Source organism: Ptychodera flava, chromosome 15 (assembly GCF_041260155.1).
Source record: "Ptychodera flava strain L36383 chromosome 15, AS_Pfla_20210202, whole genome shotgun sequence".
NCBI classification, from domain to species: Eukaryota; Metazoa; Hemichordata; class Enteropneusta; family Ptychoderidae; genus Ptychodera; species Ptychodera flava.
In genome coordinates this window covers 21,159,209-21,175,951 of record NC_091942.1, presented here as the reverse complement: position 1 = coordinate 21,175,951, position 16,743 = coordinate 21,159,209, and the positions used below count along the sequence as shown (strand labels likewise).

The 16,743-nt window shown below is 41.2% G+C and overlaps 1 protein-coding gene across 1 annotated transcript; it reads left to right on the top strand.

The window, feature by feature from the left end:
• Window positions 1–3,012: 3,012 nt before the first annotated feature.
• LOC139151512 (uncharacterized abhydrolase domain-containing protein DDB_G0269086-like) lies at window positions 3,013–15,475 on the top strand. The gene is made up of 8 exons (XM_070724398.1): window positions 3,013–3,552; window positions 8,139–9,660; window positions 9,951–10,278; window positions 10,616–10,798; window positions 11,305–11,690; window positions 11,858–12,424; window positions 12,867–12,924; window positions 13,723–15,475. The coding sequence occupies exons 1-6, from the start codon at window positions 3,246–3,248 to the stop codon at window positions 12,138–12,140; spliced, it is 3,009 nt and encodes a 1,002-aa protein (XP_070580499.1). The 5' UTR covers window positions 3,013–3,245; the 3' UTR covers window positions 12,141–12,424; window positions 12,867–12,924; window positions 13,723–15,475.
• Window positions 15,476–16,743: the final 1,268 nt, after the last annotated feature.

Genomic DNA, 16,743 nt, shown 5'->3' with positions numbered 1-16,743 from the left:
GGACAATGCGAGAAGATGGGAGTGGTCAGAATGATAACCTTTTACTATTTCTTTATCGCATTACAGGACTTTATATATCGTTTGGAGAGGTACAACACTCTGATATTTTTCAAGAATGTACATCTTTTTGTTACGAAAATTCATGTAATTATAATATTTATTTGCATAGAGCATCAAAGCCGCCATTTTAAAAATATCTTTTTACTCTACCGTATTATATGATACCCTAGATCTAATGGTTGACAAATATGCAGTGGCTCAGAAAGTAATATCTGATTGGTCTATTGCAATTACTTACAGCAACGGCACTCCCGAGGCTAGAGTGAAAATGATTATTGTTTCAGTTATCCAATAAGCTACCAACTTCCGAGGCGCTTCACATTTTCAGGCAATGATAGATACTGAACATACTCCGTTTGACGTAGTTGTTTTCATCCAGTGATGATGTTAATATATTGCCACTTCTATCCGTCATTCGCGGACATCAACTACATTCGATGCAGTTTGAATACCGCAGCTACGTTTAAGTACAATGCTATAGCTTGTATGGCTGCGCAGTATCAAATCCGATGGAACTTTCAAGAAAGTATTTCGACTACCTACGTTGTCAGAAAAAAATGCCAAAAAATATTTGAATTCATCACATTCGTTTATTTATTTATTTATTTATTTATTTATTTATTTATTTATCATTTACTTATTTTCCCGGGGCACCAGGATAAAGGCCCACAGAAAGACTCCGAAAAATACAAAATATGCAAACAAACAAGCATTATAATAAAAGTGCAACCAATAAAAGAATTGAAAATAAAAATTTCTGAAAAAAAAACATTATAGCTGGAAGAAAACTGTATGGACACTAATGCTGTAAAAGCTATCTTCGGCAAAAAATATGTCGACAGAAACTCTGTCACATTCTTTAACAGTCCAACGCCGGTATAAAACTAATCTTTCTCATATCGTACTGCGTCGTTGGACTTGAAGTAATGATTGCATTCGAAACATCAAATGAGAGTTGAAACAAAAGTTGGCAGCAGTAGAATCTTTCTGAAAAGATTCCTTGTAACAAAGTCAGATCTTAAAGGGATAAAGTCGGAACTGCCCTCAAAGGTCGTATGGGACCCATACGACCCATGGCAACAATGTATCTAAGGCACAGTGGTGATTGATGACAGTTAAAACATGTCTGTCATCATCTACATCGTATAATTTAAATGTTGCAGCTATGATGATGAGGTGTATCTAGATATCGTCCACAAATTCATTGTTTCTGACAAGAAACTCGCTCAGGCGCAGTTCCGACGACTGTTTCCCTTTGAACTCTCTGCCGAAGTGACAAAGTGGGATGAGGGAAACTTTGTTGACTTCTCTCTCTTTACGGTCCGCTATTACAGTGGAGAGATCATAAAATTGAGCAATGCTGTCTTCATGTACTTCTTACTGAAGATACATTCAGAGATATCAGTGCTTTCAAGGAAGAAATGAATGCCAGGATCTTTTGATCAGATCAAGTATTTTTCCGCAACTTTCTACAATCACGTGAAATGAAATGATTCTCCGAGTGCATGATGTACAGCGCCACCAAGGGGCCGTTTCCTGAGTTAACGAACGCTTGCCAACATACACACTTCCATACTTCATGCATAGTGTAATATACACTACATACATGGCATACCTGCCGGTCGATTCGTTGGGTTAATCGCCAATTCGCTATTAAAGTTGTGTACCAGTTTAAGTGAATTAAAATAGTTGAAGTTAAAGAAGCCCAATGTGAAAAAGAGCCGGCTTCGCTACTATCAATTTGATCAGCTTTCAAAATTATTTTATTTTCCTCCAAAATAAATTAGGTTATAGCTAGTGATAAAACTAATAATGTAAAGCAAGGTTCTCTTGCCAAAAACAGACTATCTAATATATAATTATCGAAGTAGAGTTGGATTGCCTGAACTTATATTTCTATGATTTCTGTTGCGCTCTTATTCTGTTGGCGGTGAATCACCTGAAGTGGGTCGGTCACTGTGTTTCCAAAGAATCAATGCTGAGGACGTCTTAATGCATTACGTGGATTCAAAGAGACAACAATATGAAAACAACAAAACCAAACAACAACATCAGAAACAAGAATTGCATTTTATTCGCCATGAGCAACTTAAACAAAAACAGCTTTGAAAGTGCAATTTTTGAATTCTGTCTGACTACACCAGATTACAGGGTGTATGCTGACTTTAGACAAACACAGCGTGTCATTTCTATTCACGTACGGCCAGAGCTGTTTATCAAATTTGGTGTGGGCGCGCCTACGTTTGATATCCAATAACGCATCGTACTGAGGGACGTAGGAATTGTTTCATTAGCTCACAAACTCAACTGTTTGCGGGCAGCCATGGGTTGGATTTGTTTGACTTTCCTGGTAATTCTTCTGACTTTGCTCGGTCGAGTAATTACATGTGTGACTATAAAAGAAAAGATTTACACTCCATCGAATGCGTCGAACGTCTCTCCTCATATAAAGTATGATAGGTCGACAAACGAGTGTTCTTTCATATAAATCACAAAGCCGCCATTATGAAACTGTTGAATGGGGCAATGTTTTTCTTCTCTGGGTGTAGGCGCAGTGTATGGCTTCTCCGTCGCCAAGCAACCGGTATTTGAAGTCGGTCATTTGATTGCCCGTGGATTTGCAATTCGGGGTTACCGCGAGACCAAAACCAGCGAGTTGTTAAAGAAAGCTCCGACGCACTTAGAGATTGTGACGGGATCGAGGCGTACTTAACAGGCTTGACACAAGCTCACCTTGCCGATAAATGCCTTAAAAATTGATCGCTTTGTGCTTATACACGATGAAAGCATCGTCCAAATCGACCATATGTTGACAGACGATACAAAAGATGACCCTTCAACTGTGAGGTTGAGAGGTTGTCACGTTGGGAGCCGAAAATGGCTCCAAAGCTGTCATTGGCAGAGCCGCAGAATCGCCTTGTAATATGCAAATGATGATGAAACATCAAGGAGATTGGACAAAGGAGTTGACGACTTTTTGATTTGAATAGGTTTCGGATAGGGTCATCAGGACATCTCCTGGCCCTGAGACATTCTTTGTTCCATGGTAGCTAGAGTTCGTTTGTAGCAACGGACAACAGTCAGGCAACGCTGTTCAGCAGTGTCTCTATACAACACGACAGACATCATTCTTGTACGTGTGCCCGGACTATATTCCCATACATTCTTTTTATTTTTAGTTCAAAATGTCGGATTTATTCGACGAGGATGACTCCAGACGGGACAACTTGGCGTGCGGGAAAAGGCTATCGAAACGGGCCGAAGGGCTGAACGCCGAGAGCCAAAAGATCCAGGACGCCGAGTCCCTTCTCGACGATTTCAACGATGATCAGCTTACGCCCTTGGTACAGGAATCCCGTGTTGCCTTGGAAACGGCCAACCAAATGTGCGCCTCCTTGGCCCCTGCCGTGCGTGAAATCATGGAGGCAATGTCAAAGTGTGTGACAGTTATGAAGGAAAAAGTGAAAACTGTCAATTATTCCGACCTACCAGGTGAGAACACAGAGATATGTATATTTACCAAGGAAAGAGAGAGAGTCATAAGTATTGTGAACGACAAAGATAAATATACAATACTTCAGTTCACTTCTACATTAACCATCCTTAAACTATACCTCGTTTGAAATGTCGTAAGTGAAATGTTTTTTAATGCCCTCATACAAAAACAAGCGGCGGTGTAGTTGGGTCGCCTCTATGCTTGATTTGGTGGCTAACTGTTCGTACTTGTTTGACCCGTTCACCACAGTACAGTCAACTATATATGCCGTTCACATCTATCAATAACCGTTAGGAAATACAAACGTTGTGTACTGGTGCCCTGCCATGAAAACGCTGTGAAATGTGAGTTAATGCACAAGTCGCAATTATTCACGTCGACGATTTAATGGTTTTGGAAAGGAAAATATCGCCTTTTGAAGGTGGCTAAATTTCCTGTCCATCTTGTGATGTCAAGTGATTACACACATGTGTTACGTGTTTCGCATTCGACGCAAGGTGATAACGCGAGTCGTTTCCATGGCAACTTGCGATGTCGCTCGTACTAAAAATATTCATGGTAACGTTAAAGCTTTCTTACGGGGCAGTGTGAAATGTATACAAAACTCTTCCGCCATATTGCCTGTTTTCTCTTTTACCTACATTGGATATGAATAATATTTGCAAGATTGATCTGTGATGAATATAGACTGAAGTAACTTTGCTGGCGGAGCAATAGCGGAGACACTTCTGCTCTAATCGAATCCACGAAAAGCCTTGTGTTTGTTTAGCGGGTTATTAACATGGCTTGGTTTACTTAGCCCCTAGGTCCCCAATCCGCTATACCAAGCCAGCCTTACGGGAGAGAAAATTGGGGCACGTCCATTCATGCGAGTCAAATACCCGTGGAAAGTACTACCGCTTCGCGCAGCGCCATTGACAACGCGTAGAATGTAAACGCCACTGTAATTGATATTTTAACCGTTCTGGTGTGGTTATTGAAAGTAGAGCATAACCTTTAATTCGTTTTCGGAGACAGGCTTGCATTTTGCCATGAATATATTCCCGATTTCACGCAACGCGACGGGTGGAATATGAATAATTTTATTTAAAACAGGAAAGAGGAAAACCGGTGTTTTTACTCATGGATGAGCTTGTTTTGTTGACGACACAAAATGCTACTTAAACACATACAATGGAGTGTTCAGAACACAATTCAAGTGAAATCCTTTTTAAGTGAAGACAGTTTATTCCCAGGCGTGAATACAAATTAGCAGACAGGCTGTGCATGTATAAGGTCGCTCTGCCTAACTTCTGTTCTTCGCCCGCTACCGTTGACAGAAGAGAGTTATTTAAAAATGAGTCGCGAACGTGCGATATTTAACAAATGAGAAATATAATATACAGAATGATTCGGTAAAAAAAATGATACCGGAATCGGTCGCGCCATGTTGAATTGAATGGACTTCGAGTTAAAGAATATCTCGGTGGCCATGAAGTCTGTTCTTTATTCGGATTGATATTGTCAGAATTGAAGTCAACTAGGTATATGCAGATGTCAAGTTTAAGGACAGCACACTGAATTGACAATGAAAACCATGCATGTTATCTCCCTTCTGGAACACAAAAACCCACCAACACAATATGTAACAGCAATTAAAGACAGCATTTTGGTAGAATGCCACAGCGCTACTTCAGTGACGAGATCACACATATTGCATTTAATTTTTTTAAAAAGCTGTTACGTCAACAAAATGTCACTGGAAAACCAAACACGCGGAATTATTCAGGTGGAAACGGGTGCATGCAAATTATCATTAATAACGCTCGACATAAAAAAATGTTCCGGCGTTCAGCAGTTTGAAACGTTCGGTGGCTTGGCAACAGACCGACGCACAAAACAATGGCATTTTCAATTAGCCGAACGCGTTCATCTGGAAACGACTCTGATAATACAAAAAGCTGTCTGACATTGTATTTCCCGAAGTGTAACCCTTCACACATATTAATTTTTTCTCTGCAATGTTATCGAAAGTTCAAGATTATAGTGTGCAGCCAACAACAACATGAATTTAGAACCGAAAGGATAACAAAAAGGGAACGCACATTTGTTGAGATATGCATATTATTAAAGAAAACACTGTTTGCAAAAATATCTGTATTATAAAATGCTGTCTCTGAATGTCTGCCAAACGTTTGTGTATATTTCTATCGTCTAATTGTACATTTTATGGTGTTGGCGACGCTTGCCACGGCATACATTAGAACAGTTGATACTCGCACTGTTGTACATTTCATGTTTACCCATACTTCACCGCTTTGTGATGTGTGTACACGTACTTGAAACGGACAGACGACAACCAGCTGTAGCCAATGGCATTTCTTCGATTTCACACGGCTTGACCGCTATGTTAAAGGTCGCCCCGGCGTGTCCCAACCGATACAGTAATATAATCTCGCTAACAACCTAAAAAAGCGCATGCAATAGTCAAGAAATCAATGTGCGAGACGGCGAAGCCAAACAGACGGCATTATGAATTATTAACAGGCATTCATATAATTCAAAGTGTTGCGTTCAACTACACTTCTTTTCCGTGGCACTATATTCATTCAACTCAAGGGGTTTTCTTGCTATTAAAATTGCGTAAATTACAGGGTGTGCATGGAAATACGCAGGAAATTATTAAACATGAGTGGATCATAGATCACTCAGTCTCATTGACATTGCTAATTGATTTTAGGTACAGACACGGACTCAAATATTGACTCCTTCACATTGTTAAATATACACATTCGATTGAACTTGAGTAAACTATTTCAACTTGAACACGAAATATGCGATATATTGTGTGCATGCACGCCTTCAGTAAACGCTGTATCCAAGGTACGATGGTGATTGATGAAAGTTAAAACATGTCTGTCATAATCTACATCATATAATTTAAATGTTGCAGCTATGATGATTATGTGCATCTAGATATCATGCACGAAATACATTGTTTGTAAACAAGAAACTCGCACAGGCGCACTTCCGACAACGGTTTCCCTTTAAAGTATGTAGCGCTCCCAGAGCCAGAGTCGCTCACTGTCCGAAATATTTTGATTACACTTGAAATTTGATTCCTTCCAAGAATCTTATTCAATTATCATTTGCCAAGACACTGACCTGGTTTCAATGTCATCTCTGTCAAAATTTACATTCACTTGTCTAGACTAGAAATGCGGAGGAAAAAATTGGAAAGTGAGAATATGAGAAAGTAAAAAGTGTTACGTAATATTGGAATAAAATCTCGCGACTCAATCACAGACTTTGTGCATTCGTTTCCTCCACGTCTTGCAGTGATTGTTCTTAATCTGCCACTTTAACAAAAATGTACAGTCACCCAGTCCCATAAAAACATTAAACCTCCTTGATTGCTAGAACCAAAACCACCATTAACGATAGCACTTAAAGACAGCTTCTATGCTATAAGTAGAGCAGCAGTTATGTTTCTGTGCTGCCTGCGGCAAACTCTGCAAATTCGGTAGAAGAGGCACTATACAATGCGCAGATCTATACAATATTCTGGGCACTGTTCTTGATATTGTCCCTGAGCACGTTTCATGAATGACTCGAGCCTTCGAAACAGCATGCTAGATATTCTGCCGTCTGGATTCAGATTGAAAATAGAAAATTTAATGTGACTGCATTGAAAGCATTGTCACGAACAGCGTTGAATACAGAAGGTATAGTCGACCTTCTTTCATGGTGACGTCACTGAGATGTGCGCGATGCGGCATAACAATGTTCCAAATATAGGAAGCAAAGAAACTAAACTGAGAATCAGTTTAAAATTATATCACAACTCCCTCCCCCCTTATACTCTGATCTATTCAGATTAACGACAACGCTTTTGTTGGATTGAAATATACAACGTCTTAAAATCATAAAAGCGCCGAAAGTAGCGATGATGTTGTCATAGCAACCAGTAGAATATTGTACAAGATGACTGTACATCATTGTATGTTTTTATATCGCACTGCTTCTATACACATGCCCAGTGTTAGATTTCTCTAGAAAGTCATAATACTTTCATGTGATATTTCGTGTCTGTCACCTTTGACATTAAGGGTCACCGCGCCCATACATAACCCAAAGTAACAGGAAAACATCGCGTTCAGTCAAGTGTGAGCACAGAAAAGATAAATTTCATGTACTAGATAAGTGGGGAAACCGCTAGGCTATTTATCAAAGGTGAATCATGTGATTACAGCGACACAAACAACACAACAACACGCTCGGAATGCATCTGTGTCAAACGCCGCAGCGCTCCGCAAATAGTGCTTTATAGCAAATCATAGTCATCAAGGAGGGAAAAACAGATTTATAGTGAGGGTGTAACACGACTTTAGAGAGGTCTGTTAGGGGTAAAATCTAGACTGTTCGCCACTCTATAGAACATTGCCATGATCACATTTTGCGATCTCCCTTTTGTTCTACATTGTTGTACAATGATCTTTTGACGAACAATGCATATTTTAATGAGCTAGAATATCCATAAAGAAGTGTAAACACGAATCAGTATTTGACTTTCATCTTCCGTTACCTTTCTTTACTTTTTCAGAAGATCAAAAGGCCCGCGAAGCTTTGCTCGTCCGATTGTTGAACAAGTCCAAAGCCCTGGATGAGTACGTCAAACTGGCGGAAGAAGTTGAGAAATTAGCCAGCCAAACATCCGATGTAGCCACCAAGGCATCGGCCGGCAGCGAGATGACAGACTCTGAACTTGAAGAAGCAATTAAACAAATTAAGGACGCTGAAGAAAAGAGAAAGGAAGCAGAAAGAGAAAAAGCTGCCGCTGAAATTAAAGAAGAGAAGGAAAAGACGGCGAAAGAGGCCAAAGAGACCGCCGAGAAAGCAAAACAAGTGGCGGACGAGGTGAATGAAACGTATGAGGGCGCTAAGGCGAGTTTGGAAGAAGCAAATAGGTATGCAGAAGAGGACAATGACGTCGGAGAGGAACTGAAAGAGAAACTGGAATCTGCGAAACAAGACATCGAGAAAGCACAAGAACCCGTGGACGAGACAAATCAGGCGTCTGCTGCTGCACAGTCCTCGTTCGAGGAGACGGAAAAACTGGCCAACGACGATAGCACATCTGTTGAACAGGTCAAGGAGAAGGCCCAGGAAACAAGTGAAAAGGCTGAACAGACGAACAAAGCTGCGGAAGAGGCCAAGGCGCTGATCGAAAGCAGCACAACCGCATCGAAGGAAGTCACGACAAAACTGAAAGAGAAACGAGCCTTGGACGAGGCTCTCAAAGTGGTTGACGAGGCGCGCGAAAGAGCCGAAGAAGTCAAGAAAGAAGCGCAAGAGGCGGCAGATATCGCAGAGGATGCCGGGAAGGTGGCTGATGAGCTGAGTGGTGAAGAATCCGAAGAAATCAAAGCCCAGGTTGACACACTGAAGGAAGCGAGTGACAAGGCAAGAGAATCCGCAGCTGAAGCCATGAAAGCCGGAGAAGAAATTGAACAGGGAGCTGAAACTCTAAAAGAAAAACGCGTACAAGACGCAGCCGCAGAAGAAGTCAGTCAAGCGATAGATGACGTGCATGCTAAAATGGAAGCCGCAAAGGAAAAAGTCGAAGAAGCGAAAGTAGACGCGGAGAAAACGACAGAGATCGCGGTCGACGCCAAGAAGGTCCTTGAAAAAATAAGAGCGCTGAGATCAGCAAGCGAAACAGCGGAGAGTGCCAAGCAAAGCGCGGAGGAAGCCGTGCAAGTGGCGGAAGAGACCGAACAAACTGCGGAGAATACTAGCAAAGTCGTTGAAGAGAGTGGAAAGGACACCGAAGAGTCCAGACACGCGGCTAACGCAGCGGGTTCTGCCGTCCAGAGGGCGACAAAGTTCGCAGCCGACCTGAAGCAGTCGTCGGAAAGTCTGGAGAAATCTGCACAGAAAATCTTGGAGTTTGTCAAGAGGGGCGACATGCCCATCGAAAAGGTGCGTTCCTCCGAAAAGCAACTCAAAAAGGACATCGCTGAAATCAAGAAGGACATGGAGAAATGCAGAAGGGCAGCAAAAGAAGCCGAGGAACTTGTTGAAGATGTGCGTGCAAACGATCCAAAGAGCTGGGATATCAACCCGTGAGTAGTTTTCTACACCGTTGTTTCAGAAAACCGAACATTAAACTACGTAACATCATATGTAGAATCATGCAGGATTCATTTTCTCTGATACATTTCATGTCTGTTTTGAAATTGATACATGTCTTACTCTCTAAGTGCTCTACATAACTTTATACTGAAAATTCACAAGCATTTTAGCCTTTTGGCTGACGTAACGACAGCAAACAACACAACAACAGAAGTAGTGGCATTTAAAAAAATTCTTCAATTCTTTTCGGATCTCTTGATTCCCTTGCCCTGTTAACTAGGTTCGAAGATGACGACGAGGAAGAACCAACCCTGATCTGCCTCGTTCGCGGCCCCCAGGGTACGTTCAACGGCATAACAGTCAGCTGTACCGTCGCCGACGAGCTTAGACATAAGGTCATGGGTGAGAACGAGGATGTTCTCAGTAACGTTATCAGGATTGGTCCAGAGGACTCGAAACTAAGCCAGCCTGCGCTGATTGCAATACCCTATGCGTCAAGAGCACGTACCATCCACGGTAGGGAAGTTGTCGTCAAGGCAACAACGAATGGCACAGACTGGAAAGTTGTCCCGACAACTTCAATAGAAAGAATCTTCGAGAACTACAAGGTATTAAGCTGATGAACTTTCTTTGTTCAAACATTTTTTCAACTGTATTTCATGAAGCCGCGTCATTTTTTCTTAAAGATTGAGTTCATGTACAAATCACAATTGCAAAGCCGTACTCCAGTTTAAATTTAGGGACCGTGCTCAAAGATACAACACCATGACTTTGATACTCGGTGGTTGGATCCACTATTCTTTGGTCGTGAGACCGTCGCTCTTATCCATTGGTCTTGTTGATGCATCATCGCGCAATGACGACCTTTGTACAGACTGTGATTCGTGGAGACTTCGATTTGGAATATCACAAAACCACATACATTGTTTGTCATTTTGCTTTCAGGGACGCATGTGCGTGGAACTTAGAGTAAAGGAATTCGCAACGTACGCGGTTGTCTCACGCTTAATCCGAGATCGCCAAACCATCGACAAGAAGGGAGGTGTAGTGGCCTCATCTGGCGATAGACGTGTAAGTCTGACGTATCCACACAATTGCTTTCCAAGACCAAGAGACGTGAGCCTGGAGGTGAGCAGCAAAAATTACTTTATACTCATTAACAACAACGGGAGACTTCGCCCTATATTTACAGTTCCATAAATTCAGTTGACAATCATGGGCTCATTCGTGCACGAAAGACAGATATAGCCAAATGGATTGATAGACATGCGGACGAGCTTTCGTACAATTTTCACTGATTTCATTTCAGTCTATCATCCGACAGATGTAGCCAATTAAACTTTGAAGGATTAGCCAAAAACTATGTATTACCATAGCCAGTAGAGGAGGGACTTCCCCCTCTACTGTCTATGGTATTACCCAATGGCGCAACGACTTGCTCAAGTGCGCAACACAATGGTCGAGTCTTGAACTCTCTCACCATCCTCCCATCGTGAGTTGGTTGCCTTGCCCCTGAGCCTCGAATCCTTAAAGAGACTGTAAACGAATTGAATTGGTAGACGAAAAAAAAGGAATGAATGAATGAATTTGAGGTTATAGTATCTGATGATACAGAGATTCTGTCTTTGTTGCAGGTCCAACAGTTTGACAACAATTCAGTGAATTTCTTGAAACAACGTCGACAGAAGTGTCAACTGCTGGTCTCAGCAACGCCCATACTACGCATATCGCACACGCCAACGCTAAAGGAATTCAAAAAACCCGTCACGGTCTGCCTGCCTGTGCCGGTCAACCCGGCGAAGAAAGACGCCAACAAGGAACTCCGCCCTTCAGCTTTCACGCTGACAGTCATGAAAAACAAAGGAGCCGGTGGTATGGAAAACGATGCCGGGCATGACGCGGGTACGCTACATGTTATGGTCAGGTACAACGATTCCCATTGGTATGAGCTGAAGAGCGTTAAATTGAGCTTCTTCAAGAACGATACTGTCACCTTTGAAATCTCCAGTCCTTTTCAAAGGTAAGTGAAGAAACCTCTTTGGTATCCTTGATGGGGAACACAGGCGCTATCATTCATCTGTGACAGTATTTCCCTGAGGTGTACATAAGCTGATAAGGTCCGTTTAGGCTGTTTTGCTCCTTTTTCAATATATCAAAATAAATTACACGACTGTCCTCCTTTTACAGAATCATCATGATCAGAACGGCGAGCAAACCGGACAGCAACAGTGCCATGGTCCACATCACATCAACTGTCGAGGACTGGATCAAGGTGAAAATGGTCAGCCTCATTCTTCATCAACACATCGAGGATAGAAGCCACGCCATAGTACAGGCGGCGCCCTTCCACAAGGTGGACGAACTCGAAGACAAACTAATCAACGAAGGTTTCGAAGGACCACCCGACCCGAGCTCAGAAATCGAAATGATAGAAGGCGAGGAGATCCTGGTGACATTCGACGGAAACTAAAACCGACCGAAGACAGGGAGCTCATTCTGGTCTACAACTCTGAGAGGGTAAACAGATTGGAATTCTACCTCGAAGCCGTCGACCAGTTCCGTAATTTCGCGTCCGACCACGACAAGGGACATGTTAGGTTCTACGGTCGCGAGGCCCCGCCGGAAGAACCCGAAGTCGTAGAAGATGGAGAGAAAGAAGGGGATGAAGAACCACAGAAACAAGAGGAGAAGAAGAAGAAAGATCCGCTAGAAGGCTGGACTTTCCTGACTCAGCTAGCTGTAGCAGTGCCAAAGGTGAAAAATAGCAAACTTTCAACCATTCTCTTTCAAAATCAAGGATAAAAATCGGGGGTCACCGTAAAAATGTCCGTACCAGAGAAACAAATTACCCCGACCGATGTTTACGGATATTTGAAATTCAAAATTGCCGCCATCCCAATTTTATCTCTATGGGGTAAAATATTTCACAAAAATAAAACGGTGAACACGTTATTTACTCCATAAGCTTCAAAATGAGGGCCCCCCGAATTGGTAGGCTAAAAGAATGTTGTAAAAGTTTTAGTGTCCGAATTTCTGTCCCAGGGGCGCATTCTACTGATTCTACCTTAAGTACAACTTATAAAATAGTAATGTTAGGTACCATTGTTGTATCAGAGTCATGAACTTGACGTAACATTGACACCACCAGTCCCCGTATCTACTTATTTAATGTTTTGATACTTACTAAATCTTTCAGCTTGAGAGACCTCCTCCAGAGCCAAAACACGTGTTTAAGCAAGCCGTGAAAGTTGACGGTAAGTATGCATTATACAATACAGGATGCGGGACACATGATCATTCCACATTGTTAGGAAATCAACTCATTTTGATACCGAAACCATGTTCATCAACACAATTTGCATAAACACATTGTAATCCGCTTCGCATCTTGCACTGGGAAACGGTAAGGATGAGAGAGATCTTCATGCTATTTTTTGCATTCTCGAAGGAAATTCATGCAGAGACACGAAAAAAGATTCTCCGAGACATTTTGCAAAAGCTGTTCAATTTTATTTTTTCCTATTTTCCTTCTAATTAACTTTATTTTTCATAAATTTTCAGTTCAGTATTAGACTCATATATATAATACAGCAACAGACAAATTCTTTCTTCCTTTTTTTGCATCACGGTTGTTCGAACATGTAAAAGGGAAGATCGCTCCACAACAAATTCATGTAATTTTACTGATACGATAACATGGGGTATTTTTGGCATGCTTAGCTGTGTAAAGGAATGCCATAGTCTGGATATTGTTCAGTTTATTTATAAAAGTGAAAAAAAGACATATAAAGTGCAGGCCTCGTGATGGTGCGCGCGATGGCAAGAAACGTATCTAGCCCCCTCCCCCATGTAACTGTGGCATATTGCAGAGGCATTTTGCTTCTGTCGCAGGCAGAGCTAATTTAATTTCAGGGGGAGGGTGTCGTCCCCCTCAAAAAAACCCCCGTGGGGTACAAGTACACCAGAAACCTTACAACTTAAAACCGCATTATTAGCGATCAATTACCAATGTTCAAACTAATAATTTGACCACGTTTTTTTTCCTGCTGCAGGTGTACTGGGTGAAGATGGACTGCATGACTTGTCACGTGAGATATCCAACGAATGGGAAACCTTGGCCAAATACTTAGGACACTCACATGCTCAGATCCAGCGAATCAAACGCGACAATCCGAACCACAAGGAGGACCAAGTATTTGACATGCTAATTTCCTGGCGAAATAACTTGCCCAGGTCTATGAACAAAATCGACGTTCTCTGCGAGAATCTTATCCGAGCGGGCAGATATGACTTGAGCGAGGACGTGAAGGCCAAAGCTGACGGAGAACCGGTGGATGAGGATGTGATCGAAGAAGCGTAATTTGACGATAAATTTGGCTGATAACGCCGTAATTTTATGTTCAGTACACAGTCCAATGATGCAGCTTGAACTCTGTACATAATATGATAACTTTTGAATTTTAATTTCATTCATTAAAAATCTGCTGTAGTCCCTAACTTGACCATAATTCCCAATGATATCTCTGTATTTTCATTTTCGGTACACAGTCCAACGATGCAGCTTAAAGTCGGTGTATATATGTTATATTTTTAATAACTTTTCAATTTTATTTTTGTTCACATGTCGATCTAAGTACTCCACTATAAACATACTGAAAGTCACGTTTACGCAACTTGAGGTTTTTGTCATCATGGGATTTTTGAATTACCAGCGCCCTCAATAAGGGATTTTATCTCGATTATTACTCCAGGGTTACGTTTGTACAGTCCACGGTAGGTTTGGTAAATACATGTGTGGTATCCTCTGTAGGGACTTCCGTCTTGTAACCATCAGTGCAGAACTAACCGGAGTAGTACTAAAGGGCTCAAGAATAATGGCTTAAGGACCGCAGTGGAGCTCTGATGAGCTTACTTATTCGTTTTGGTTATCGTCCTTCATTTTTATGTTGATGCACACATCAATCCACAAAGTGTTCCTTTCAACTATCAATGAACAGTTTCGTCATGGACTGTCGAACAATTACTGAAAAAAAACTCGGCATTTCATCAGCGCAAACCTGATCGCTGACTATACCACTTGGTCTGACTCGCGAGAATGCTGCATTTAGAATCCCTTCGCCCTCGTGTTTAATCCATCTGAGAATGCAGCAGCTATATCCATTCACCCCGTCTTATGCTGTGTGTAGGACTGTCGGAAAATTTTCAATGACAATGTTCAGACATTTACACAATATTTTACATCGACATTGGTTGTTACGCGCCAATATAGAAATTATTCAAAGGACTAAGAAAAAACCCGAAATGCATTGCGAGACCATCTAGATATACTTTTTAACGTCTTTACGGGCTTTTTTAAAATCGCAAATGTAGGATTTTCAAATCGTTAAATGGAGATTCTTTTTCAAGAAAAAAATTATAATAGATTGCGATGTAATGAACACATGTGTATAAAAAAATTTGCATATTGTATATAGAGCTTTTTAAGTAGTTTTTAATGATGCTTAATAAATATACTTAAGGGACCATTAATATTGACATTTTAATTTTTTTTATTTGATGTACTATCTAATATTATTTACAGATGGAGGAATCGACTTACACACACTACCAACCAAACGTATCAAAATAATATTTTGGTTTCATTAAATTGCGTCAGTAATGCGCCGATATGGGACTTACGTGTTCCTCCTGTTCTTGACAACTACCACAGTGGTTATAGTTGTCTTAGCTCCTGTGCATTTTTGAATTTAATTCCAGGGCACCATTGAAATTTGAATCTAAATAAAGATCTTTTGGAAAAATCAATGTAACATAGGGTCAATACCTTTCGTAAATGCAGATGTATGTATGTATGTATGTATGTATGTATGTATGTATGTATGTATGTATGTATGTATGTATGTATGTATGTATGTATGTATGTATGTATGTGTACGTATGTGTGTATGTAAATGTATGTATGTGGGTGGGTACGTATTTGTGCATGAATAATCAACTCAATCAACTTCACTGCAGACGAAGTATATGTGCATATGTGACGGTACTTAATAATTCGTTGATTGATTTACGGCCGGATTTAGCTATGGGGGGGGGGGGGGGGGAATGGTAGCACCGAGACTTCAAATCTGATGAACATCAGATGTAGAGATAGCGATTGTCCACTAGTACTTCTTCGTTGGTCCCGTTAGCTGATAGTCGCTGATAGTCGCCTATCGGATGTTGCGATGGTCGCCCATCAGCTATTACCCGAACAGCACAGAACAATTAAGCCAAGGTGGAAACGTCGCTATCTCGACATCTGATTTTCATCAGATTGGGAATCACTTTAAGTAGACAGCCTTCACCTAAGCGTGCCTTGGCCTGAATCTATGTGTTTCGATTCATAACCATTTTTTCGCATCTTGTTAGACATTAGATGGACAACTGTAGTATTGAACTATCTCACCTATCTGTAGTTGCTTCCGAACTCCAAACTACATAACTGGACACAGAGGGCAGCCAACTCCCGTAACAACAGGCAGCACTGCCATAAAGAGCTACCAGCTATCACAACCCTGAGAGCGAACTTTTGGGTTACAGTTGAGTTACTGTTCGCATTGGTTCGAAAATGCTGTACAAGAATTTTGGAATTTGGGAGTACAAATATATCGAAATTTCGTCAGAATTTGTTGTAATTCGTGTTGATCGAAAACCATAAAAGAACTACTTGTATCTTCGACGGAGAATAATAACAAAATTTGTCCGAAAGTTGATCTACAGGGGCAAACTGAAGGAGCAACTGATGTGATGCTCCCTTCACACAGCATATAGGCCTACCTACCAGTGAACCGATGAGATCGGCTGTAAGCTTAACTGTAATAAGTCCTTTTTGTGGCAAACATGTAATCTTTCAAAACATTGGAATTCTATGGTTCTGGGCCTGCAATTCTTGATCTCATGTGATTAAAACAATGTGCAAGAGATGACTCGGCCTTATAAAAATACATTCTTACTTCCGACCATGACTTGGAATACTCTTTACATTGGCAGTGGATAGAGTCCGGAAACTTTCTAGATCTTCATTTTCCTCAGAT